The 25,060-nt window shown below is 46.9% G+C and overlaps 1 protein-coding gene across 8 annotated transcripts in view; it reads right to left on the reverse strand.

The window, feature by feature from the left end:
• RAPGEF6 (Rap guanine nucleotide exchange factor 6) overlaps positions 1–25,060 on the reverse strand; it is a 124,109-nt gene that overhangs the window by 69,270 nt on the left and 29,779 nt on the right. For all 8 annotated transcript variants that reach the window (XM_071569896.1, XM_071569900.1, XM_071569893.1 and 5 more), the window contains exons 5-6: positions 19,992–20,061; positions 13,917–14,060 (exon numbers count right to left, since the gene is read on the reverse strand). In XM_071569896.1, coding sequence (XP_071425997.1) covers positions 13,917–14,060; positions 19,992–20,061 — 214 coding nt within the window. The remainder of the gene's footprint in view (positions 1–13,916; positions 14,061–19,991; positions 20,062–25,060) is intronic.

Here is a 25,060-nt window from a genome sequence, read left to right on the forward strand (position 1 = left end):
GCTTCATCTTACACACGACTGTACTGCATCTTTCCTAATAATTCATCAAACTGTATTTAAAAGCATCTTAAACACCTGTAATGCTACAGCGATAAACCTCCAGCAGCAAGGAACACCCAAACACTTTTATGTGGTGCTATCAGTAATATAATCAGCAATATAATCAGCATGATCTCAGTTTCTATCAGGGAGAAAAGAACCCCCCCAGCCCAAGGAGCCCCCTGTGCCCCCTCCCACCACACTGTGCAGCGACCCCAACCCAGGGCGGCTTTGGGCACGGGCACCGTATTTTCCAGCCCCTGTAAACACCAGCTCAATAATGGGAACAAAATTCTATTTCCTCCCAGTTTTGCCTTGAAGTGCCGATGACATCATCCCCGTGGCGGCCCCGCCAATGGGCGGGCAGGGGGTCCCGCGGGGCTGCGGCGCTGCCCTGCCCACCCAGCCCCGGGCGGGGGGAAACCTGACCTACTTCCACCCACCCCAGCTCTGGGGGCATCCCCCACTCCCCTCCGCTGCCAGCCCTGCCTTTCTTTCTTTAACACATCCCCCTCTGCAGCCCCAGCTCGCTGCAGCACAAGGCTGTGTTTTTATACATCGTCTGTTTAATGACAAATCTCGAAACTAGAGCAAGTCTGAGATGAAAAAAGATCTGACACCAAGGCTCTGTAGTGATGGCAATCAGAATACTTGGGAAGGGCTGCAGCACTGAGCAGAACCAGACAGAAAATGGCCAGGAACATCCTAAGCCAGAATCCAAGTTTTCAGGGAATCTTAGGGAAAAAGCAGCCTCCAATCTCTGAATTAAAGGTGGTCTTTGTTCCTCAACACTGATTTATCTCCTTGCTGAAATACCACTCCATGCATTTCTCTGCATCATTCCCTTTATCCTCCCATAATGTTCCCCAAATCCTCCTGCTAACCCAAATGCACACATTCTAATTGTCTAGGAAGAGTAAGTCACTGAAAAATGGGATGTTTTTAAAAGGATAGCAAGGCCTTTCATAATTTAAATGCTAATTTAAACACACGTCCAGTCAGGCAGGATTGGAGCCTTCTCTGTGTGAGGACAGCACAGATGCAGGTGCTGCACAGCTGGGGAGCACCCCCAGCCCCGCACAAGGTGCCCCACGAGCAGCAGGACCGTCCCCTGACCCACCAGGGGAGGCAAAGCCCTTTGTGCAGCACCAGTGGGGAGGATGTGACAGTCTCAAAGGCATCATGGCCCTGTCTGACAGGCAGGAGCCACCAGCATGTCACCAAGCCAAGAGCCTGGCTCTGCAGGCTGGGCTGAAGGACTTGTCCTTTTGTCCTCAGAGCGAGGCGGCTGCTGATGCATTTCCCTGCCATTGTCCCTGCCACACTGTCTGTCCCCTGCCACGCTGAACCCCTGCACACTGTCTGTCCCCCTGCCACATTGTCCCTGCCACACTGAGCTCCCCCTGCCACGCTGAGCTCCCCCTGCACACTGTCTGCTCTGCCACGCCATCCCTGCCATGCTGTCCCTGCCTGTTCCTACCTCGCTGGCCCCGCAGTGCTCACTCACCCACGGGCAGACACCCTCACCTGTCACCCCACTTTCCCAGCAGCTCCATCCCGACTCCAAGCCCATGCTGGGGGCTGGGGAAGGGGATCAGCTGCCCGGGAAGAAATCTGTCACTGCACACACTCGGGCAAAGATGGTTCAGGCTAAAATAATTCATTTTAATAGAATTTTGTGAGTGGGAAACGCCGAACACAGCAGCATAATGCAGAAATATGTCAGCATTAAGGGCACCTGCATCGAGAGGTTATTTCCATAGATTTGAGTGCTTTCCATGTGCTCAGCCAGGCAGGCGATGGGGAGTGAGGGGTGCAGGAGGCAGAGCCAGCTGCAGCCCCTGCCAGGCTGGCACAGCTCGCTGCATTTGGTGTCACTGCCACGCTGCTCCCAGCTCTCCCCACCACTGAACTTAAACACCATAAATGATTCATTGTACTGTCGTGGCAGGGTCAGCTCCACACTGGGGCTTCTCAGGGTAAAAAGAAAAAAAATACAACACCACCCCCCTCCCCATTCCTGACCCTTTTAGGAAGAGCAGACAGGAAAAGCAGCACCACGGGCTCCCGTTCCCCTTCAGGGTGACATTCCATGGTGCCATCGCATCCTGACGTGCATCCCTTTCCATGGCAGCTCTTACCAACAGGCTGCAGAAAAATCCTACCCAAAGATCTGTAGGACTCCTAAATAGTATGAAAACACGATCCATCCTCAGGGAAGGAGCGAGGGAGAGGGGGGAGAGCAGGAGAGGGAGGGCAGAGAGACTGTCATCATCCCTGAAGTGATGTAAGCTGCTAAATATAGCAGCAGCAACACGGCAGAACAATAAAAAGGCACCATGCACTGAATCTCTCCAGCGCTTTCGCACCACCCCGACCATCTTTTTTCAGCCGCTGCGTTAAGCAGGGAAAGGTCATCTCCCATTTGCAGCGATTCAGATTGATACGGTCTCTAATCCTTTCCTAAGCGTGTGTGTGGATTGCAGCTCCCCTGCAGCTCTGTCTGGCGCACACACCGCAGAGTGGGCAGAGCATGAGCCGCATGGCAAGCAGGGACTGGCACTGGGGGGGAAGGGGATGCCCCTCTGCCACACGCTCAGACAAATGAAGTTCCTTTCCACGCTCTGAGCAGAGACGATTCATACCACGCTCCTCCCTTCCTTCCCTGACATCTCATTTCAGCAAGGGCTGGGGAAGGCTGGGAGGTGTGCAACCCAAAATCCCTGGTGATGAAAACGTGGGGATGCCAACCCCAGGAAGGGTCAGGCTGGGGGACTGAGCCCACCCAGAGACACTGAAAGGACAAAATCTCTTAATATCCAACAGCCAAATTTCCCCCACATATTCAGAATTTTGCTCACTAAACATAACCTCAATCTAGTCTCAAACCTGACATCACAGCCCAAACTGAACAGATCTGGCCGTGATTTCCTCACCTGCCACCAGCCTGGGAGCCAGGTGGAGCCTGGAAAGGGCAAAGCCCACCAAGGTGTTTATTTTCTCATCCCCCAGAAGTTGATATGGGAGCCAATACAAAATACCACTTTTTCTTCCCTCATTTATTAAAATGGCATCTCAAGTTAAACCAAAGAGATTAAGACTCTTCGAACATAAGGTACCAGCACACCTCTCACAAGAAAAAGGCCTCTCATTAAATGACCTTGAGAGTAACACATTAAGTCCACAGACGAGGTTAAAAAAATCATTAAAATGACACTTCCAATACTACTGTCTTTTTTTCTTGAGAATGAACACCAAACTGGAAGCCTGCAAGAGGGAAGTGGAGAGAGATCTGACTTCTTCTACTAAATTCCAAAATTTCTAAGTAAGGGTTACTTTGAACAGTCCACCCTGATCAGTGGGCAGCACATCCAGGTTGAAGAGCACATGAGACATGAGTACCAGCTCAGGCACCTCCTGAACACTTCTTTCCCAGGAATAGTCCTGTGTCTGGAAGGAATCCCACCCTGTGTCTGGAAGGAATCCTCCCCTGGGTCTGGAAAGAGGCCTCCCCTGGGTCTGGAAAGAGTCCTCCCCTGGGTCTGGAAAGAGTCCTCCCCTGGGTCTGGAAAGAGTCCTCCCCTGGGTCTGGAAAGAGTCCTCCCCTGGGTCTGAAGGAGTCCTCCCCTGACAGACTTGCCTGGGGTCAGGCTGGGACCAGCCAGCCAGACTCAGCACAGCCTGAGCTCAGTATCAGAGTGAACAGGGAATAAAGGGGTGGGTAAAGCACTCAGGGTCTCCAGATCCTGAAATCTGGATCCTCAGCTCAGCCTTGCTGAGGGAGCACAGTGCAGACCTCAAGCACCTCTGCAGGGCTTCCCTCATCAGATGGAGCATCACAGTGCAGTGATTCCCAAACTTTCTCATATTCTACTACAATCCAGCCCTCACTACCTTTAAAAACGGCAAACTGAGCATGGTCCAAGAAATTTTTCCCAGCAGCATTTCAGGTGCCTCCCTCCACTGAGGGCAGAACAGCAGGAAAAACCCAGCTATTCTCACCCAGTGTGAGAAACTGATCTTTTAACAGATAAAAACGACAGAGGCAGATGCCATACCTGCACTACACGATGACAAACCACAACTGCTAACCAAACTTCAGAGGAAACAAGACCAAAATGATAGAGACAATAGAGGCATTGTGGCTACTTTAGCCCAAACTAAAACTTTACCACGTAAGAACAAAACCTGTTACTACTCAGTGACAGAATGCAACTCTGACTGCAAGAGCCAAGTAAGGGTCAATGAGGAATTCAGATTCAGTGATGGTTTTTAGTCAAGTATTTTATCTGACAAACACATCTCTATTAAGAAGGATGCCACATACCAAATATAAAACTACAAATGCTGCTAAATGTCATTAGATAGCAATCAGTTCTACGCCAAAACCAAAGATACTCTTCTAGCTATTCTCTCATGCAGGCAGCGTTTCCATGCCAAGTTTTTCCAAGGAAAACAGGGCATCCAAATGCTTGCATTATGGGTTGACATTTTCTGATGGTGACTTTTATTGAAAATCACTCAGGATATTCCCAGTCTCTAAGTTGGTCCATGAGGATTACAAAGAACACGTCTGAGCTGATGTGAATTTCCATATTCTAAAGCAGAAATCCATTTTACCTTGATCACAAGGCTGAAGACACCACCACAGCCCTCTCAAGAAGTCCTTCAGCATTATGTGACATTCAACCCAACAACTCCAACTTACACCCTTACAAAGCTGACACACAAAATAACCCTTCAAGTGAGTACTTCTCTCTAAGGCAGGAGAAACCTAAACCTAAATGAAAGGTTGAGTTGGCCTGAGAATACAACCAGGCTGCTCCACTTGAGCAGAGCATATTGGACAGAAACAGCCCAGATGGAAGGCAGGAAATAAAAAGCAGCTCCATGCACCCTCCCCTCTCCTGCTGCTGGACTACCCTGCCTGCCTTCTGCAAGGAGCCACCCAATATGTCACTTCAAGAGACTGAAACAATGGTGTCAATAACAAGGATCTGACAAAGAACTGCAACTCAAACACAAGAAAGACCCCAACACATCTCCCAGTGCAGAGCACTCTGCTCTCACCATCACCCCCCAGTGATACCAGGCAGGTAAAGAGCACTGGGCAGAACCCTCACACAACATTCTCATTTGCATAAGAGGCTGCTTATAAAGAATTAATGGCTTTGGAACCACCACCCAACCCCTCAGGGTCCATCAAAACAGAGATTAACTCTCTGAACATGCTACATGAAGTATTTTCTCAGGCATTTTCCAAGGAACTCAGTTAACCTGTCTATGTGGTAAAAGGAGGAAAAAGAAACAGGTAACTGGTTATTGTGTGGAGAGCACAGTAATAACAACTTGAATTTTTACTTTTTGTGGTGGTAATTTGCAAAGTATTTTGAAGTTTTGAAAGGTTTCTCTGCCACAAGCTGGCACAACAGCACATCCCTCCCACAGCACTGCCAGCCCCAGCCCAGGTCAAGGTCTGAGCAGCTCTCCAGTTTGATCCCAGTTAATGGTGCCATGTGGTTTCCCTGCAAAGGACAGACTGTGCTCAGGATCTGCTTCCAAACACTTCCAGGCTTCCTGGTGAAGAGTGCTCAGTTGGAAAAACACTGATGTGTTTGGACTGCAAGTAGGAAATGTAAAAATACCCACAAGTTTTTCTTGCATTATCACAAACAGGTGCAGTTCTGCAGCTCAGCTGAGCAAAGTGAGGAAAACACAAAGCTGCTGCAGGACAATACCGGGGTCAGGGGGCCCATCATCACCCCAAAGCGTGGGCAGAGCAGCTGTAAAACTTGGTGCTCACCTTACTGGAGATGAAGAAAGGTTTTAAGAAAAAGTCTGTGAGGCAAGAATCATAGAGCAGGCTGGGAGGGACCCTAAAGCTCATCTTTATCCAACCCTCTGGCCAAGGGCAGGGACACCTTCCACTAGACCAGGTTGCTCTAAGCCCCATCCAACCTGGTCTTGAAGAGCAGAAGAGATGGGTAATCAGCTGTATGAGCAACCTCCCAGTTGAGCTCTCCCTAAAAGCCACTCAGTACCTTGTTCCTACCGAAGCCACAGCCTGGCAGGGCAGGACAATGTCTGCCCATCAGTCCTGCAGCAGAATGATGCCACATCCCAACACAGTGGCATCACCCACCCCCACAGGCTCTCTCCCATGTGCTGTGCCCTACAGCCAGATTTCAGTAAATACAGGTGCTTGCTTAAAATAAATCCTCCCTAGTTTCAGTGTGATGTAGTTTCACCTGTGCATCACTGACATGCTGTTGCACAGCTGCACATGTCCCCTCCAAACTGAGGTGATTCCTGTAACTCACTTTATATATAACCTGCTTGTCAAGGCTGTAAAATCTTCAGGGAAACTCCTGAATGCAACTTGTGAAAACCAGTTCTCATTATGATAAACTGGGGTTGACATGGTGCATTATGATTAATTTAAAAAAAATAAACTTTTCATCTGAAATACACTGATTTTTACCAAAGGGCAATATTTTCATGAAGTATTTTCATATTTTACATGCAGCCCATTCAAGTCATTGCTCGCTGGAAACTCCAGACACTCATTAATTGGACTGGGAAGCACCAGTGGTCTATGGAAATTCCTAGGAAGCTTTGTAATGCTCAGCACACTTTGAGGATTGGTGCTTTGCTAAGGACCACTATAACCAGAGGCAGGTTCTCAAGGAGCCCTTGACAGCAACAGTGCTGACAAAAGGAGCAGACAAAATCAATATGTAAAATAAAACATGAGCAAAGGTGCATTTGGCAATTCTCCCCCTGCTTACAGAGGCAGAGGGCAGAGCCCGAGGGCAGCTCAGCAGGCCAGGCTGAGCTCAGGATGCCAGGCAGGGGTCCCCATGCTGGGTGCCAGCAGGACCCTGCCAGAGGTTGTTCCCAGCTCCGCCACCGAAGCAGCAGAATCAGAGACTCATTAATGCTGTAAAAGACCTTTAAGATCATCAAGTTCAACTGTCAACCAAACACCACCACCACGTTCATTAAACCATGTCCTCCAGTGCCACATCCATGTTCTTTTTAACACTTCCAGGGATGGTGACTCCTCCACTGCCCTGGTCAGTCTGTTCCAATGCTTGACAACTCTTTCTATGTAGAAGTTTTCCCCAATATCCAATCTAAACTTGCCTTAGTGCAATCTGAGGCTATTTCCTCTCATCCCATCACCTGGGACAAGAGACCACCTCTCACCTGGCTATGAACTCCTCAGGTAGCTATAGAGAAGGTCACCCCCTGAGCATCCTTTGGTCCAGGCTGAGCCCACTCTCAGCTGCTCCTCAGACCTGAGCTCCAGACCCTTCCCAGCTGTCTGCCTGGGAAACAGCAAACACCTGGCCATCCCAGAGCTGCTTAAGCCTTCCCTCCCAGCCACCAAGCCCAGCCCAGCAGTAATTTTCCCTCCAGCAGGTTGGGGTTCCGTGCCCGTGCCCCTCCTGGCGCCGCAGACGTGCCGGATGCCGCCAACCACGGGGCCCCGGGAAGCCAAAGCGCTGCCGACGCGGCTCCCGTGCGACCACAGGGGCAGGAACAGCCCTGAGAGGGGCAGGAGTTCCTGCAAACAGGGCCAGCACACGTGGGGTCCCTGGGGGTTCTGTCCTGCACAGGGGGTCTGGCTAATTAATGCAGGTGCTGGGGTCACACCATGGCCATGTAAAACCAGAGATGGAGCCCAGAGAAAATCCTCCTCTTGCAAAAGGAGTATCAGAAGGAGGAACCTGCATTATTATCTCCTGGCATCCATCACACACCACCTCCAGACAGGTATCCACAGCATTAATTTCAGTATCCTCTAAATGCCCTGCAAGACCCACAGATTCCACCAAGACCTGAATTTTCTTTTGATTCACATAATCCCAGAGTGGTTTGGGTCGGAAGAGACCTTTAAGACCATCTCAGTCCAACCACTCTGCCATGGTCAGGGACACCGTCCACCAGCCCAGGCTGCTCCAAGCCCCATCCAACCTGCCCTTAGACACTCCCAGGGCTGGGGCAGCCACAGCTTCTCTGGGCACCTGTGCCAGGGCCTGCCCCCCCTCACAGCCAGGAATTCCTTCCCAATATCTCATCTAGCCCTGCCCTCTGGCAGTTTGAAGCCATTCCCCCTTATCCTGTCCCCAAAGTCCCTCTCCAGCTCTCCTGGAGCCCCTTTAGGCTCTGGAAAGTTCTCTCAGGTTTCCTCTCCAGGATGAACAGCCTCAATTCTTTCAGCCTGTCAATGAAGTTAAAATTCTGTCAGACGTTTTTTAGAAGTGTCAAAAACAGGAAATGTGGACATAAACAGTACAGAGCAATGAGCTGCAAAGAGAACCACCCTCCAGCTCAAGAAGTAGAGATTTCAGCCACTCACAGACCAGCCCCAGCCTCCTTCAAACTTACTGATACTCCAAACAAACAGAAGCCAGAGCTGCTGTGTCCAGGTTTAGCAAAAGGAGACGTGCCTTAAGTCAGTCCTAGTTGGTTCAGATCAATAAAAGGCACCATTTCAGCAAATTTACCTGCTAGTTAAAAATAGATTATAAAAGACCCACAGTGTTTTATAGCATTTAAAAAGGAAAGGATTAGTAATGGTAAAGCACCTAATGGGTTTGATCCAGTATATTGAAATGTGACTTAATTCCCTCCAGTTGTGAGATCCCCCACGCTCCCTCCAGCCTCTGACAGGATTACATTAAGTAATGATCAAAGAACAAGAAACTTGCCACTCAAGCAGTCAGCAGTGACAGACTCTCTGAAGATAAATGCTCCTACAGGGCTCCAGGACAATTTTTACACGATGCAAATACTAAGATACTGTCCATAAAACGCAGTATTATAATAAATCTTTTAAACCTCATCATCCTCTTACAGGAATTAAAAAAAATAATAAACCACCTTGCATCTCTTGAGAAGGGGGATTACTATTAAAGTTTGATACCAATGTTCTATAATAAAGACAAATAAAAATATTCAGTGTGTTGTCACAACTCCACAGAAATAGGCATTACATCACACAGACACTATTTTTAGAGATACAAATAATCTTCATTTAAAAAAAAAATCACAGAGAACTGACAAAATATATGTGGGGAATAAATGTATAGAACTATAGAATGGTTTGGGTTGGAAGAGACCTTAAACATCACCTCATTCCAACCCCCTGCCATGGGCAGGGACACCTCCCACCAGCCCAGGGTGCTCCAAGCCCCATCCCAGGTTGCTCCAAGCCCCATCCAACCTGGCCTGGGACACTTCCAAGGATGAGGAGTCCACAGTCTCAGATTACTGACCACCACCATGGCTTAGAAAAATATTACTCAAATGAAAGAAAAAGATTAGAGTTTACAGGTTGGAGAGTCACATAGAAATTTGTATCAAGTTGTTAACCCTGTTTGGTTTTGAACTCTGCATGAAACAGAAATGCAGAACTTGGTATCTCAGATCTTATTTTTCCACTGTGAGAATAAATCCTTGAAGCATCTACTTTCCTATTACTTGATGCAAGGTCAAAATAGCAACTGAATTTTTATAAAGCACCAAAACTACCACTGAAGTCACAGAAAGGTCACCTGCTGTCAGTCTGGCTGCAGTTTTGTAAGCCTTGCTGCATGGGCACAAAAGTTTGGGACACAGCTTGGACAGAGATGATCACAACTTCCTTCTTCTTTTGTAATTAAAAAATACAGTTGCATTATTGATTGGGTTGAGAACTAGACTAAGAATAGAAATGACTCAGTGTTTATCTGGGTTGTGATGCCCCCAGCTCCTGGATGCTCATCACCACAATGCAATCAAGCCAACAAACCAGATCTGAAGCAAGGGCAGGCTAATTAACACCAAAGGCACATTTCTTCCCAATCCATTCTTTTGGAGCAAGAGCTTTTGCCAAATGTGTCCAGCCTCACTGTTCCCCCAGTCAGGACATCCCTGCAGGGGTGATGTGTGAGATGCAGAGTTATCAAGGGGCTCAAATGCAGAAGGCCAGAAAGGCCCAGGGATGAAGGGCTGGGATGCAGTTTTGGGGATGCTCAGACCTGCCCCAGGCAGACACAGCTCGGGGTGTCACCGTGGCCTGGCCTCACATGTGACCCACTGACACCACCTCCTGCACAGGCAGCACTGCTGGGATCCTGAAAAAATACTGAGTGTTTTGCCAAATACACATTTATCCTTGGATCTGCCTGGCTTGCTGTGCTGCAGAAGGGAAAACATCCCAGTGCCAGCAGAACCTCAGCACAGCTACAGAGCACCCTGGGAGTGGAGAGCCCACCCAGCCCTCCCCTCCAGGGGCTGCAAGAACAAATTCACAGCCCTGTGCACTCTGAAGATACAAACAGCAAAACAAACCTGTTCATTTTGAGGGAGAAGAGAGAACATTGTCAGCATGTGTTCACTGCCTTGCACTTGGAAGGCAAAAAACCAGCCCAACAACAAAAACCAAACCAACTTAAATACTTCCTCTGCAGACAACCAGTGCTCCTGTGAAACAACACTGCTCTGTGAACTACCAAAATTGAGCAAAGGAAGCTAAAATGGCAACTCCTTCACCAGAGAAGCCAATCAGATGGTCCCAGCTTAACATCAGTTCAATCAACAGAAGGGGGCAAAAAAAAGAAATTTAAGATACCCACAATAATTTGAATGTCAACCATCCTCAAGAAATATAAGTAAACTAAGCACCAGAACTCTCTTACTTAATTAAGAGGCATAAAAGGAAAGAGCTTCAAGGATGTAACAATTATTTAAAATATTATTTAAAGTACCAGCATACAAATTTTGGTTTCACAGCCAATCGGGTCTTTCCACAGAACCAGTCCCAGCACTAACAAGCAGGGAGCTCCATGTGAGAAGAAGGTGTAAACTCATGTCACAACCCAACAGGGAATGTTTTATAAAACACAGATTAACCTTAATCATAAATATAATCACAGTATATTTAATGTGCAGAGATTTACATTCTAAGGAGTTAATGGAGATTGCATGGATAATTCCCCTTAAAAGCAAACACAAGAAATCTGCTGTTTAAGGAAATATTCTGAGCTGGGTTAAGGCAATACTGAATTTCAGTACCTACAGGAGCTGAGTTTTCTTCAGAAAGCAGAAAACCACCTGTGTGTGAGAGATGAGGCTTGTAAGAACTGAGATGGTGCCACCCTGAGCACTCCAACACCAACCACAGGAGCCCAACTGAGCCCTCCCAGAGGCTGGAAAGCTCTGAGCCCTCCCTGAGCACACTGAGCTCCCAGAAGCTCCCCCAGGCTGCACTCAGCATCTGCCACAGAGCACCCAGCACCAGGCTGAGAGGGAAACACAACCCTGGGCTCACTCACCAGCAGCACAGCAGACAGGAAATCTGCTGCAGATTTGTAACCAGTTCTCTCATGTTACTGCAAGTTCCTGTCAAATGGAAGTTTCACTCAAAAACCCTCTTCCTTATCCTGGTTCCCTGCCTATGGCAGGGCTGGGAACAAGATGATCTTTAAGGTCCCTTCCAACTCAAACCATTCTATGATCCTGCCATTCTCTCCTGGGCTACATCAAGGGTTACACCATGAAACCTGTTTTTACAAGACCACTGGAAACCAACAGCCACGTTGGCACAAACAGGTAGGAATCAAACCCAGGAACAGAACAAACAGAAGTAACCACACCTCAGAAGAACTCATTATTTTACCAGTTTATAACAGAATATGGGAAATTATAGGCACCCATTTTTTATTTACAGGCAGCTTGGTTATCACATTTTTATTCTGAGTCATCTGTTGAGTTACAGATCACTTTTTGCTACCCTGAGTACTGTGATTATGGCACTTCCCAATTAGGAGCTTACAGTCTACACAGCAAGGACTGGTATTTCAACTGAGATAGCTGAAAACCCAACAGCTTGCAGATTTGCTAGGGGAGAGGTGGTTGTTTACTCCTTGCCACTTAGCACTCACTCATCCAGGAGAACATTCAGCAGCATTAACAGGACTCTTCTTATATATTCCTAATTAACTGACATTAAAGCAGATTTAGGAATGTGCTGTTTGATTTCCATCGAATGCTGAGGTAGATATACATATATAGATATATAGCTATATATACATAACACAGACATATTCAGAAATCTGAGGAAGCCACCAGGTTTGCAACAAGCCACTGTGGGTGCAAGCACAGAGCTGCTCCCTCCTAGCACTGGTAACAAGGCAATGATCCAATCCGAAGGAAAATAAATCTCCAAGAAGAAAAATCCTAATGAGGACATGATTTGTTGACTAATGACAACATCCCACACCGAGTCCTTGCAGCAGTAACTGGTAACCTCTGAAATCATTCCTGAGCTGGGTGAGTTGCTCTTGCTCAGACCAAAGAGGCCAAGCCCCTTCTCACGCACCCTCCAGGCAGGCACCACAGGCAGCATCAGCTCTTCCTGGGGATTCTCCTGCTCTCAGCACTGAAATCTGGGAATTATTATCTGTGTGCTTATTCACTGTCACAAAACCAAAGAGACAGAGATGGATTCTGTCACACACAGACCAGAATTCCACTCCTAATAAAGCCTTATGCAGGCCTGCCCAGAGAGTGAGGGTCCAACACCTCATTTCTTCAATAACTAATCCAGTGGCTCACTAATGATAAAATCCAACACATGTGACAGCTCTAGAAATGAGATGGCAGAGGATGTTAAACTTCAAGCAGCACATTCTCTTCCTGTCACAGACACATTAATGCTGTGCAAGACCTAAACCCACCACCTGCGAGCCAAGAGCCACCAACACACAGGAAAACCAGCAGTTTATACAAGTTATAAACTCCTATCTGGAGCACATATCACATATTTTGAAGTGCATCAACTGAGAGAGGCTTTGTGTCTTTTGGGGAGATGAAAAGGAAGATGGGGGAAAGGGGAGAAACTGAATTTGTTTTCTCTTTTCTGTGCACAAAGACTGCTCAAGGTTTGTACTTCAACATTAGTCCTGGTTTTAACCTCTGATTTGCAAAGTAAACCAAAGTAGCCAGAACAATTATTTTCAATTAAATAATTTGTCTACATCAGATGTGTATCTTGCTACCAGACAGGAAGTTGCATGTGAAGAATGGCAGAGAGAAACCTTTAGATAAGCCTTGTAGCCCTGATTCAGTGGTACAAGACTTCACACGGTGCAGAGCTTGGTCTGTGCTGCAGCAAATGAGCTGCTGTTACTCCTTTTGATGTCTGAACTACCACTGTACTATTTTTAAGCAAGTAAACATGACCAAGTACAACAGAGTTAATGCTGTATTGAACTGCATTTGTGATTAATTCAATTCTAAATCACAGCTCCAATTTACTAAGGAAAGAAAGGAAATCCAGCAATTCCTACATCTCACCAAAACAACTCCACGTAAAACCAACAAAACCCAAGAATGACCATTTCTCTGTCCAGTGAGCATATTAAGGTCTATTTATAGTGCTCAACTGAAGATCCCTGAACCAGAAAAACCCAACACCTTCCAGCTGGTGCCTGAACTTCACTTCCATGGTGTTCAAACCCAAACCACTGCACTGCTCCCCAACAGTGACCTCCAAAATGACATGCACGGACTGTTCCACTTCACCAGTTTTTGCCAGTAGAAGAGAACGCCAGTGAAAGGGAATGCCAGTGAAAGGGAATGCCAGTGAAAGGGAATGCCAGTAGAAGAGAACGCCAGTGAAAGGGAATGCCAGTAAAAGGGAACGCCAGTAGAAGAGAACGCCAGTAGAAGAGAACGCCAGTGAAAGGGAATGCCAGTGAAAGGGAATGCCAGTGAAAGGGAATGCCAGTAGAAGGGAACGCCAGTAGAAGGGAACGCCAGTAAAAGGGAACGCCAGTAGAAGGGAATGCCAGGCAGGCACTGCAGCCCAGGATGGGCAGACTCACCGACACGTAGCTGCTGGAGTCCACATGGTCCGTGATGGTCTGGCGCTCGCCCCGCTGGTTGATCCTGCGGTACCTGCGCCGGGACTGCCGCGCGGGCACCTCCCTCTGCAGGATGCTCTCCTCGTTGTCCTTGGAGTTCTCCACCTGGAACACACGATCGGGTTCCTGGTTAAACATCCAGTTCTTCCATAGCGCCGAGAGCCGGTGGAGCCGCGGGAAGCTCATGGAAGGAGCCAGTTTGGGGCAGGGCAGGCAGAGCCGGCGGGGCAGCGTTTGCAGCACCCGCAGCACTCCCAGCTCTGCTCATGACAATGCACCACCAGAGGCCACAGCTTCCTTCCAGGAAACTGCTTCTTTCAAAAAAAAGTCAAAAAGGCCCACGTATCCTCTGAAAAATGTCACTCATCAGCAGGAACCTGCACACAACCTGCACACACCGCTGGTTTCAAGCACATCTTCAACACAAAGTCACCATTTCTTTGTGTATTTACAATTTGGCAAAGAGACTGAATTACATCCCCTTTTTATCAGTGTCATTTTTAAAAGGGTAACTTATTTCTCTAGGACCAGTCACAGCTAAACAACTTTAAATACTCCAGATTTCAAGCACATCTTCAACACAAAGTCACCATTTCTTTTTTGTATTTACAATTTGGCAAAGAGACTGAATTACATCCCCTTTTTATCAGTGCAATTTTTAAAAAGTGTAACTTATTTCTCTAGGACCAGTCACAGCTAAACAACTTTAAATACTCCAGGTTTTTATAAATAGCTACTTCACCTCCTGCCTTCTAATCACTTCCAGCAAACTACGAAGAATTAACTGGAACTTGATTCATATCTTAATGTTAAATATTATTTGTGACTAAACATTAAAAATCAGGTAAATTTATCTCGTTAGTAAAAGCCAACTTGAAACCTTTTATCTCCCCAGTTACAGTTTTTTTTCTATAAAAAGCAGTCTCATCCTTTCCCATTTCCTTTTGATGTTTTGGAAAAATATCTCCCAGCAGGAAGCAGAGCAGACGTTCATGCAAATAGTGCAGTGGGCAAGAAGCTCCTCTACAATGTGTTTACTATATAGAGGTTTTTACTGTACTCAGTAGCTTTTTTTATTCTTTTCTGTCTGCAAATTTCACTTGAAAATCTTAAACATTAAGACTTTACTACTGGAACAGGAGAAGAACCTCTGTGTGGCCTTACCCAGCCTGCACTTCATATACTTGGGTAAATTATATTACAATTCAAAAGGTATAAAGGAATGAAACCCAGACAGACTTAACAGACAGGAAGAGGAAAGTAACCAAACTACCTAAACCATCACAAAAGCAAGATCACATCTACTTTCCACATCATTTTTTCCAAACAGCTCAGTTTGTCTGAGGTCAGAGGAAGATGCAAACAGCTGGGCTGGGCTTGCAGGTTATTTCTGATTCCACAGAGAAAAACATACATTAACAGCATAAAGATACAAGAGAAGAGTGAGGCTCACACCACAGTACTGCCAAAAACAGAAAAGCTGAGTTCTCCCAGCAAGAGGCAACCACACTTTTCAGCAGAAAAGGTGACACACAGCACAGGGACCAGAGACACCCAGAAGCAGCACTGCTGCCAGCCAGGGGTACAAGGGAGGGAAAACACAAGGCATGCAAGCAGGAACACAAAAAGAAATTAAAAAATCCTTTTGATCAGCCCATTAAGCATCTTCAAAAAATGTAGTAAGATGCTTGATATAGAAGCTGTTCTTCATCTAGCATAAAATACACATTTCTGGTTAGCAGCAAAGTCACTCTCATTATACAGAGGGTTTCCAGGAGTCAGGAAGTTGGGTTGCACAGTTATTAAATAACCAAAAATTGTGCTTTTTTAATTTTAAATTTTAGTTTGTGAGCTCTTTCAATAAATGCATTATTATCATTTTTTCTCTGCATTCAGTCTTACCAGATCACAGAAACTGAAACAAGCAGTGGGTTTTCTAACAGAACAGACTCACCTGGATCTCAGAGACTGCTGAGGTGGCTGGACAAAGACTCTTCCAAAACTGATGACTTTACTATTAGCAAGTCCCAAACTAAACAGACTAAAGTAAAACACCCAGTGAAAGCAGAAATTACTTTTCTTCCATAATTCTAACTGAAAACTAAGAAGTGAGCATAAATAAATTATTTGTTAGCACCAAGGCTAAACAAACAAGTGCTGGAAATGGAGACACTGAGACCACCTGCTTCCTTCAGTTGGTGCAGTGCTGGTGACTGAACAACATGAAAAGGAGACACCAGGTGAGACCTCCACGCCCCAGAGCTCCTGGGTGGGCACCACCAGCACACCCTGGGCACGGGGGGTCCAGCAGGGTGGTGATGCTGCAGGAGCAGCTGTTGGTAGGACAGGACAGACCTCACTCAGCCTGATTCTAACTGGTTAAAATGACAAACTTCTGCTGACAGGGAGGGCTCACCCTCCTCACACCCACCCAGCAGGATGAACCAGAGGAATTCAGGGAGGGAACTTCCCTGGGCCACCACAGGGCCAGCAGGACTGGGGGCAATCAGCCTTCCAGGGCAGATGGAGACACTGCCACTGCCTCTCCTCATTTCATTTTCAATATTGAATTGTCAAGCCTGGAAAAGGCCTCTCAGATCATCAAGTTCAGCCCTTCCCCCAGCAATGCCAAGCCCACCACTAACCCATGTCCCCAAGTGCCACATCTGTTTGTCTGTTAAATCCCTCCAGGAAAGGTGACACCCCCCCACCCCTCCCCAGGCAGCTGTGCCAGGGCCTGACAACCCTTCCCATGTAAAAAATTTCCCAAATATCCAATCTAAACCTTTCCTGGCATAACCTGAGGCTGTTTGCTCTCCTCCTGTGCCCTGTTCCCTGGGATCCCAACCCTCCCTGGCTCCCCCACCCTGTCAGGGGGTTGGAGAGAAGAAGAAGGTCCCCCCTGTCCCTCCTTTTCCAGAGGATGCTCCCACAAAAATCAAGAAGGACCACAGGACTGTCTCCAGTTTCCCTCTGCAGCCCAAGCCAGCAATGAAGTATCTTTCACCTCTACATATCACGCTGCTCTTCTAAAATCTTACACTCAGATCTGAAGAAGAAAATAAAGCAGGAAGGAACAACAGAAAGGACACTTCAGTACACAGAGATGTGCTGCAATTCCAGGCCATTTTCTTAAGTGATAAATGGGCCCATTATTAATTCAATAGATTGCTCAGCCTCCAAAAACATGAGTTACAATGCCCATTCACACACTATCTGTTATCCTCATTAACTTAAGCTGACCACACTTTATGGCCTTTCAAATGGGTCAGTTCCCAGGGGATTCCCACTACAGAACTGATTTACATTCTAAAATTATAGGAGAGGGGGGAAAAAAATTTGAAATAAAATCAGTCACCAGCAGGGAATGACAGTGTTCTTCAAATCCATTAAAGGAGCCAACTAATTATTGTGCTTGAAGATAAATATTCATTATGTATTAAACCTCGTTATTGTGTTGCAAATTAGAAACGAGAGAAAATAAAAGAATTAAGATCAATTAATAAGAGTTAATCAGGGAAATGAAACTCAAGTACACCTTGTGTCAGTGCAGATCATTAGCAAGGTGCACACCACCACACCAGGGCTTTCTTCTCACCCTGTTTGAAGTGCCCAGAAAATACAGTTCATAGCACCTTTAGCTACATTTACCTGTAAAACATGAACATAAAAATAAGGAAGAAACAATTCTGCACTTGTAATTCTCTGATTTCCCTACAGGAAAAATATGCTGAATTTCCAGAAAAGAATGTAAGATACTTTTAAGTGTCTCTGTACTCTTAGTGCCATTTAACTACAATTACAGGCAATTCAAGAGATTTAAAATCCAGGGAACTGCTGTCTGGGCTGCACGTTTGTCTCCAGGACAGCCGGCAGTGTCTGAGCTCCCTGACATGGCCAGTGCTGGGCTTCCCCAGCTCCTGTGGTGCTGAGTTCCTCTGCAACACTCAGCAGAGCTGCAGCTGCTCAAGTTACACACACAACACTATTTTCTTCATAAAGTATTTTAGAAGAGCCCGTTTCCCTCTGGTGCCACACACTACACAGAAGCTCCTCTTCTATTTGCATTTTCCTGTATTTACCTTCTTTTTTACAACAATAGTGGCATGCCCAAAGAAGGATGTAGGTATTTCTCAAGAATTTCCTATTAGAATTTGCCCATGGAATGTACTCCATGTAAACTTGCAAATGCACTTGCAGTAGGTCAGGCACCAGCCACCCTCGACTTCCCAGGCTGCTCCAAGTCCTATCCAACCTTGGACACTTCCAGGGAAGGGGCAGCCTCAGCTTCTCTGGGCACCTGTGCCTGCCCACCCTCACAGGGAGGGATTTCTTTCCAATATCTAGTAATAGATACGACTGGGAGAGTGAGTTTGTCATTCTGTGCTACCAAGTGCCAGGAGCACTGAGGTCCAAGGCTCAGCTCACCCCACTGCACTCAGGCACACTCAGCACACCAAATCCTGGGCAAAAAATGGACAAAAACTGTGCACATCAAGTCCTGGGCAAAAACTCTGCACACCAAATCCTGGGCAAAAACTGGACAAAAACTGTGCACATCAAGTCCTGGGCAAAAACTCTGCACACCAAAACCTGGGCAAAAACTGGACAAAAACTCTGCACATCAAGTCCTGGGCAAAAACTCTGCACACCAAAACCTGGGCAAAAACTCTGCACACCAAATGCTGGGCAAAAACTCTGCACACCAAATGCTGGGCAAAAACTGGACAAAAACTCTGCACACCAAATCCTGGGCAAAACTTCAGCACATCAGCTCCTGGGCAAACCTCAACACACCAAATCCTCAACAGCAGCAATTTAAAAGGTAAAAATGCAGAGCAGCAATGACAAACCAGAGTGCCTGGGGCATTCCCATGACATGGCTGCATGTTTTGTCACCCAAACAGTCCTGTGCCATCCCTCAAGGCATAAATCTCTCTCCAAAATTCCAGCTATGAGAAGAGACTGGGGATAAAGTGTTTCAGTCCCGAGGATGGAGACAGGCAATTCTTGCACTCTGCACCTGCACTCCATGGCAGGCTGTAGCCTGAAGTCTGTGCTGCAGCAGAGAGCACATTACTGATGGTATCAGAGCCCACAGCAGAGTCAGCCTGACACTGCAGCAAGGACAGCAAGTGTGCCTGGGGCAGCACAGCTCTGACATCCCTGCTGGTGCTGGACTGAGACACACACACCTCTTGGAGAAGCTGAATATTCACATAGTGAAAAAGGGACACTGTCAAATACCAGTTTTGATGTTACCATATTGAGATGTGAGGCACCTGAATCAATAGCAGTCTGGAGATCTGAGACTGATTAACAGACACGTGGCTTCTCAGCACAACAGCCAGTTTTGTTCCAGCTCCATTAACAGCACAGAAGATGGAAAGCTTGAAGAGCTCCCCCAGGCACTCCTGGGCACTGTGGAACAGCCATCCTGACCCTCCAGCTGCTGGAACACGGGGAGGGCTGGGCCCCTCCAGCACCAACACTGCACACACACCTGGCAGCACCAGAAGTTCTGGGACAAGGGATCCTGGACATTAAGGGTGCTGACAACTGAGCTGAAAGCCTCATCCTTCAAGCCTGGCTAAGCACTCTCGTGTTTCTTCTCTTGCCCACAAGCCTTCACACCATGTGGCACTGCAGAGGCTGGAGGAGGGAGGCTTCTCCTCCCCAGCATGGCCAATAAAAGCAATGAAATGGGTGATGGGGGTGTAAATAAAATATCCAGGATAGAAGTCTGTCACTGCCTGACTCAGGAATGCTCAACTCAGCCATGACTGCAAGGCTTTTGAAACTCAAGTAAGCATAATTTTAGAAAGAATGACCTAATCATCATCATCATTTACCCATCTAGATTAAATTTACATAGAGCCACTGCTGCTACGAGAGCAGCCATAGGTATAATTGAAATCAAGGCAATTTTGCTGCAATTTTATAGAATACTTTACAATAAGCTTTCTGCTGTAGAAGAGAAAGAATTTGCTGAAACCAGCAATAGATTTAAATATATATGAAAAAAATCTGCCTTACCACAATCATTTCTGAAGGCTCCAGGATGATACATTCACATCCTCGCTTTCCTCCAGACTGCTTGCCAAAACTAGAGTGGGATGGGAAAAAAGCAAACAAAAAAAAAGAGATGAACAGCCTATTTTACTTTTTCAGTAACAGAAATAATTAGCAATGGTGCATGTTTTTTAAAAAAATAGACAAAAAAATTGATGAAAATCACTATGTGAAAAATTCCAACCAGATAATGTCAATATCATAATTTTTTAATTTATTCAGGACCCCCATCACAGCCTACTATGTAACATCTGAATATAAAGAATGTTCTTTTGTAAAATCATTATAACTTGCAGATACTCAAAACTACTCACAACACATTTCAGTTCTGGGAAGGAAACATTAGTAAATTTTAATTAAACATTAAACAGGTCTTGTAAAAACAAATATGCATAAATGCCAATGACTCCAAAATCCTTCTTTCCATGTAGCACTTTTAACAGCAGTTCCCTCAGCTTCACATCACCCCTTCATCCTCCCACCAAAGGGGAGGACAGACCCTCTTCTGAGCCCTAATTTGTAACCTCTGTCTTTATGTTCTTTCTCCACAAGGAGCTTATCATCATGATGGGCTTTCTCTGAGTATGAAGAACCACAGATGCACCCAGCATGATGGGCAGTGCAATCCAGCAGCCAAGGAAAGCAGCCCAAAGCAACCTGATGTGCTGCAGCTCATCAACTTCAGCAGACAAACTTCCTTCAGGCACCCAAGGACAGAGGAATCACCTCTGGAGAAGGCACCAGCAGGCAGATCTCGGGGTGCTGGAGCTACCAGTGCAAAGAGCTGAGCTGGACATTGCTGGAGAAAAAGGAGTGTTACAGACCAGTAACCTTAAATCACTCCACTTGTGACTGTAGTGGCACCTGGAAATGAAAATATCTGACTTCACATGTTGAGTTTGTCTCCACCAGAAACCCTGAGGTGGGTCTGCTCAGCCCCCGAGCAGGAGGGAAGCGATCCCAGGTCCCCATCAGTGAAAGCACCTCTGGGATGAGCAGGGCAGTGCTGGGGGGGCAGGTCAGGAGCTGCAGCTGCTGTGTTAGAAAGGCAGGCTGCCAACACAGATCACGTTTTAACACCCACCAGCAGGTGAGATAACTGAGGAACTACTTAAGGAAAGCAGGGATGAATGTGTGAATTACAAGGAAGTTAAGACAAGTGTGGAGACAAATCCTTAAAAAGTGGGTCAGCTCCATCTGTTTTCAGTGAGGTTCCTTTGGGAAAGTACATGTGAAACTCCAGCCACACAAGATCTGAGGCACTCACAGGGTCACCTTGAAGGCAAAGATCCAGGAACATCACCACTTTGTCCAAAACATTTAAACATGTTGGGGGAGGACTCCAAAACTTCTGCAGGAGATGTGAACTTCCAGGGAAAGAGCTTAAGTGACTAAACTGAAGCTAGACTAAACAAAGCTTAAGGAGGGGAAGTTCAGAGTAGGTATTAGGAAGGTTTTCTTTAGAATGAGGGTGGGCAGGCCCTGGCACAGGTTGGGCAGAGAAGCTGTGGCTGCCCCATCCCTGGAAGTGTCCAAGGCCAGGCTGGACAGGGCTTGGAGCAGTCTGGGACAGTGGGAGGTGTCCCTGCCCATGGCAGGGGGTGGCACTGGGTGAGCTTTAAGGTCCCTTCCAACCCAAACCATTCTGTGATTCTGTGAAACTCTTAAGTGAGGCTTCAGAATATTCCAACCAAGGAATCAGTGCAATCTGCTTAGGATAAAGAATTCCAATTAACAGGAGCACAGCAGCTTCCAGCAGTTTTGACTTTGCCAACAGCCAACTGCAGAAAAAAATATTTAAATGACATGATTGCTATGCAGTCACAAGTGACAACTGTAATTTTCTCACCCAGACCAGAGAAGCACAAGTTTCACACAGAAAACTGGCACTTTCACACATCTGGAGTAAGGAACTCAGAGATAAAACTTCCATGCCTTCTTTCCTGCTTTTTCCACACAGCGTGTGATCCAGGCATGACTGTCTTGTGTATTTGCAAAACATGAAAAGAATGGTTGAACTTCTTTCACTAATACAACAAAGTTAGTTCAGTTCACAAGATACAGAAATGTCATTTTCAAAGTCAGCTCCAACTTCGAGATGAACTAAAAGTTCCATGTCAGGACTTCTCCATAAACCGAAAAGCAAAGTGAGACCAACTTTGCTATGGGATCATTTTCAATTGGGAAAAAAAATAAAGAAAAAGAAAAAAGTTACTTTTGTAATTCTATTCCTTACACTAAATACAGGAAATTTTTTTCTCCCCAAACCCAAAATTCTAAAGGAATTATGTGCAACTGAAGTTTCAGTTCTTGCAGCTTTTTAAAAACAGGAATAATCATCACCAGTTCAATCACAAAACAGATCATTACTGCTATTGCTTTATCTCCTGTAGCTGGGACAACACTCCAATTTCCTGCTGCAGGTTGTTCGAGCACAGTATTTTTGTTGTGTAACGACAATTTATCAAACTGCAGGTTCAGGGAGGGTTGTTTTCTTTTTTTTTGTTTTGCTTTACATAAATACATTCCTGAAATGCAGCAACTGTCCAGCTCCCTCTGCTTCTGCTGCAGCATCTGCTAATTAGGTAATGGCAGTAAACACTAATGAGAAGAGAGCCTGAACAAAGGTCAGCTCTTGGCACCATCATTTCTGCTCCATCAGGCACTTCACAACAACCAAACACTCGGAAAAAAGGATTGCGTTCCAAAGACAAAACCCACCCTGCTAATCCTAAACTACTCATAACAACAAGTCAATAGGTCAAGTTTAATTATTTCCTGGTGCACATCATGGAGGGTTTATTGATTATTCCACGACAGAGCTCCTTCCAAAGGAGGAGGCACCATATGGTTCTTCCCCAGCCATACCCACCACTATGTCTTAAAAATACCAATTTTTAACATTAATTAACATACACAGCATGTTTTAGAAACATGGATTTTAACTTGCTTAATGACTTAATCCATATTTTTTCTCTACAACACAAATGTTTAGCTCCTCTATCAGTTAAGAGGTTTACCAACATCAATATACTTCACTAATAGTTATAATCAGGCTTCAAAACAACGTTCATTCCTAATTATTTGGAAATGGAAAAGGTTCGGTTGAACAACGCTCTGCAAAGGGAGGAGATACAACTCACTTGGTAAACAAGAGCAAACTTGGACTCGGAACTTTCCTCCAAAGGAGCAGAAGGAACATTTCTGTGACAACAAATCACTTGGCGGTCTTTAGCGGGCCATTACAGACCCACCCAAAAGGAAGATACGCTGCTTTTCAAAGAGAGCCCTCCGGAAAGCACATCTAATTCTGGGAAGACCTGGGGCAATCTTATCTCTTGGTGCTACAAGCCCACTTGGCTGCGATGCCAGACACACACGTGGCGTTCGCAGGAGCTGCAACTCCTTGTGCTGCTCACCCAGCTCAGCACCAACAGCCCCACCACATTCCCACGACCATGGATGGCACCTCCCAGGGCTGGGTTTGCTCCTGGAAAGGTGGGGAATGAACAGCCCGTTTGTTCGAAGGGCAAACCCGGCTCTTTCCCCGGCTACTCCGGAGCGAGACCTGGGCACGCAATGCCAGCCACGTGCTGGGAGTTCCAACAGGCAACTCGCTTTATTCCAACAGCGAACCCAAACGAAGGGGACAGCGGGGAGACAGAGGGGTAGGGAGAAGCGAAGGGCAAGGTAAAAAAGCACATTATCACCGCAGAGAGGAGCTGCGAGCTGTCGGTCTGCAGGCGGGACGTGTCGGCAGCGGGAGCGGCAGAAGGAACCCGAGAAGCAGCAGGCAGGGACGGGCCGGCGAGGAGCAGCTCCAGCAGCCCGGCCCGACGGCACAGACGGCCCCGGGCACTGCCGACGGTACCGCGGGGGTCCGAAATGTCGCGACTGCCGAGCGGTTCTGTGCTGCGCCTGGTCCGAGGGGATCTCTTGGGACACCTGCAAGCGGCTCACCCCGAGAGCAGAGAGGGGCACGAAGCTCAGCTCCATCCGGAATCGGGGCACGAAGCTCAGCTCCATCCGGAATAGGGCACAGAGCTCAGCTCCATCCGGATCCCTGCACGGAGCTCAGCTCCATCCGGACCCGTGCTCGGAGCTCAGCTCCATCCGGAATCGGGGCACGGAGCTCAGCTCCATCCGGAATCGGGCACAGAGCTCAGCTCCATCCGGACCCCTGCTCGGAGCTCAGCTCCATCCGGAATCGGGCACAGAGCTCAGCTCCATCCGAAATCGGGCACAGAGCTCAGCTCCATCCGGACCCGTGCTCGGAGCTCAGCTCCATCCGGACCCGGGCACGGAGCTCAGCTCCATCCGGACCCGGGCTCGGAGCTCAGCTCCATCCGGACCGCTCACACTTCGGTGCACAGAGCTCCGAGCTCGGTCCCTGCCCCATTGTAGTCAGTCTGGAGCAGACCTTGGACCTGGAGGTTTGCAGAGGGTCCCCCGGGGTTCTGCACAGAGCTCAGCTCCCCTCCTGCAGACACCCTAATTAACGTTAATGACTTAGCGTGTGCAAAACAGCGTGGTGGATTCTCCGAGCCTGGAGGTGTTTAATGTGAGACTGGACGTGGCACTGAGTGCCATGATCTGGTGATCACAGTGGGGTTGCATCAAGGGTTGGACTTGATGATCTCGGAGGTCTCTTCCAACCCAACTGATTCTGTGGTTCAACTTTGCAAATAGCTCAGCTCGGTGCAAACACCCGAAATTCCTGGATAGTCTGACAAACTATTTACCGAGGCAGTGCAGAATCAAACTTATTGTCAGCACCAGTGGGTCCATCACACCATTTCAGCTGCGCCTCTGCCTGCAAAGCATGAGCACCTTCCCAACCATGAGCACATCCCTAAACAACAAGTCCTCTTCATGTCACATGTGGCAAAATACACAAGAAAATCAGGGAAGTCTCACTGAGGTACAGCACCTTACAAATGTGTGGAAAAAAAATCCAATTAAAAATTTAAATCTAATACTCAAAGTGTCAGAAAACAGAAAAGTAAATTAAGCTCTACTTACAGTAAAACTAT

The sequence above is a fragment of the Pithys albifrons genome, chromosome 15, assembly GCF_047495875.1.
Source record: "Pithys albifrons albifrons isolate INPA30051 chromosome 15, PitAlb_v1, whole genome shotgun sequence".
Classification (NCBI taxonomy): domain Eukaryota; kingdom Metazoa; phylum Chordata; class Aves; order Passeriformes; family Thamnophilidae; genus Pithys; species Pithys albifrons.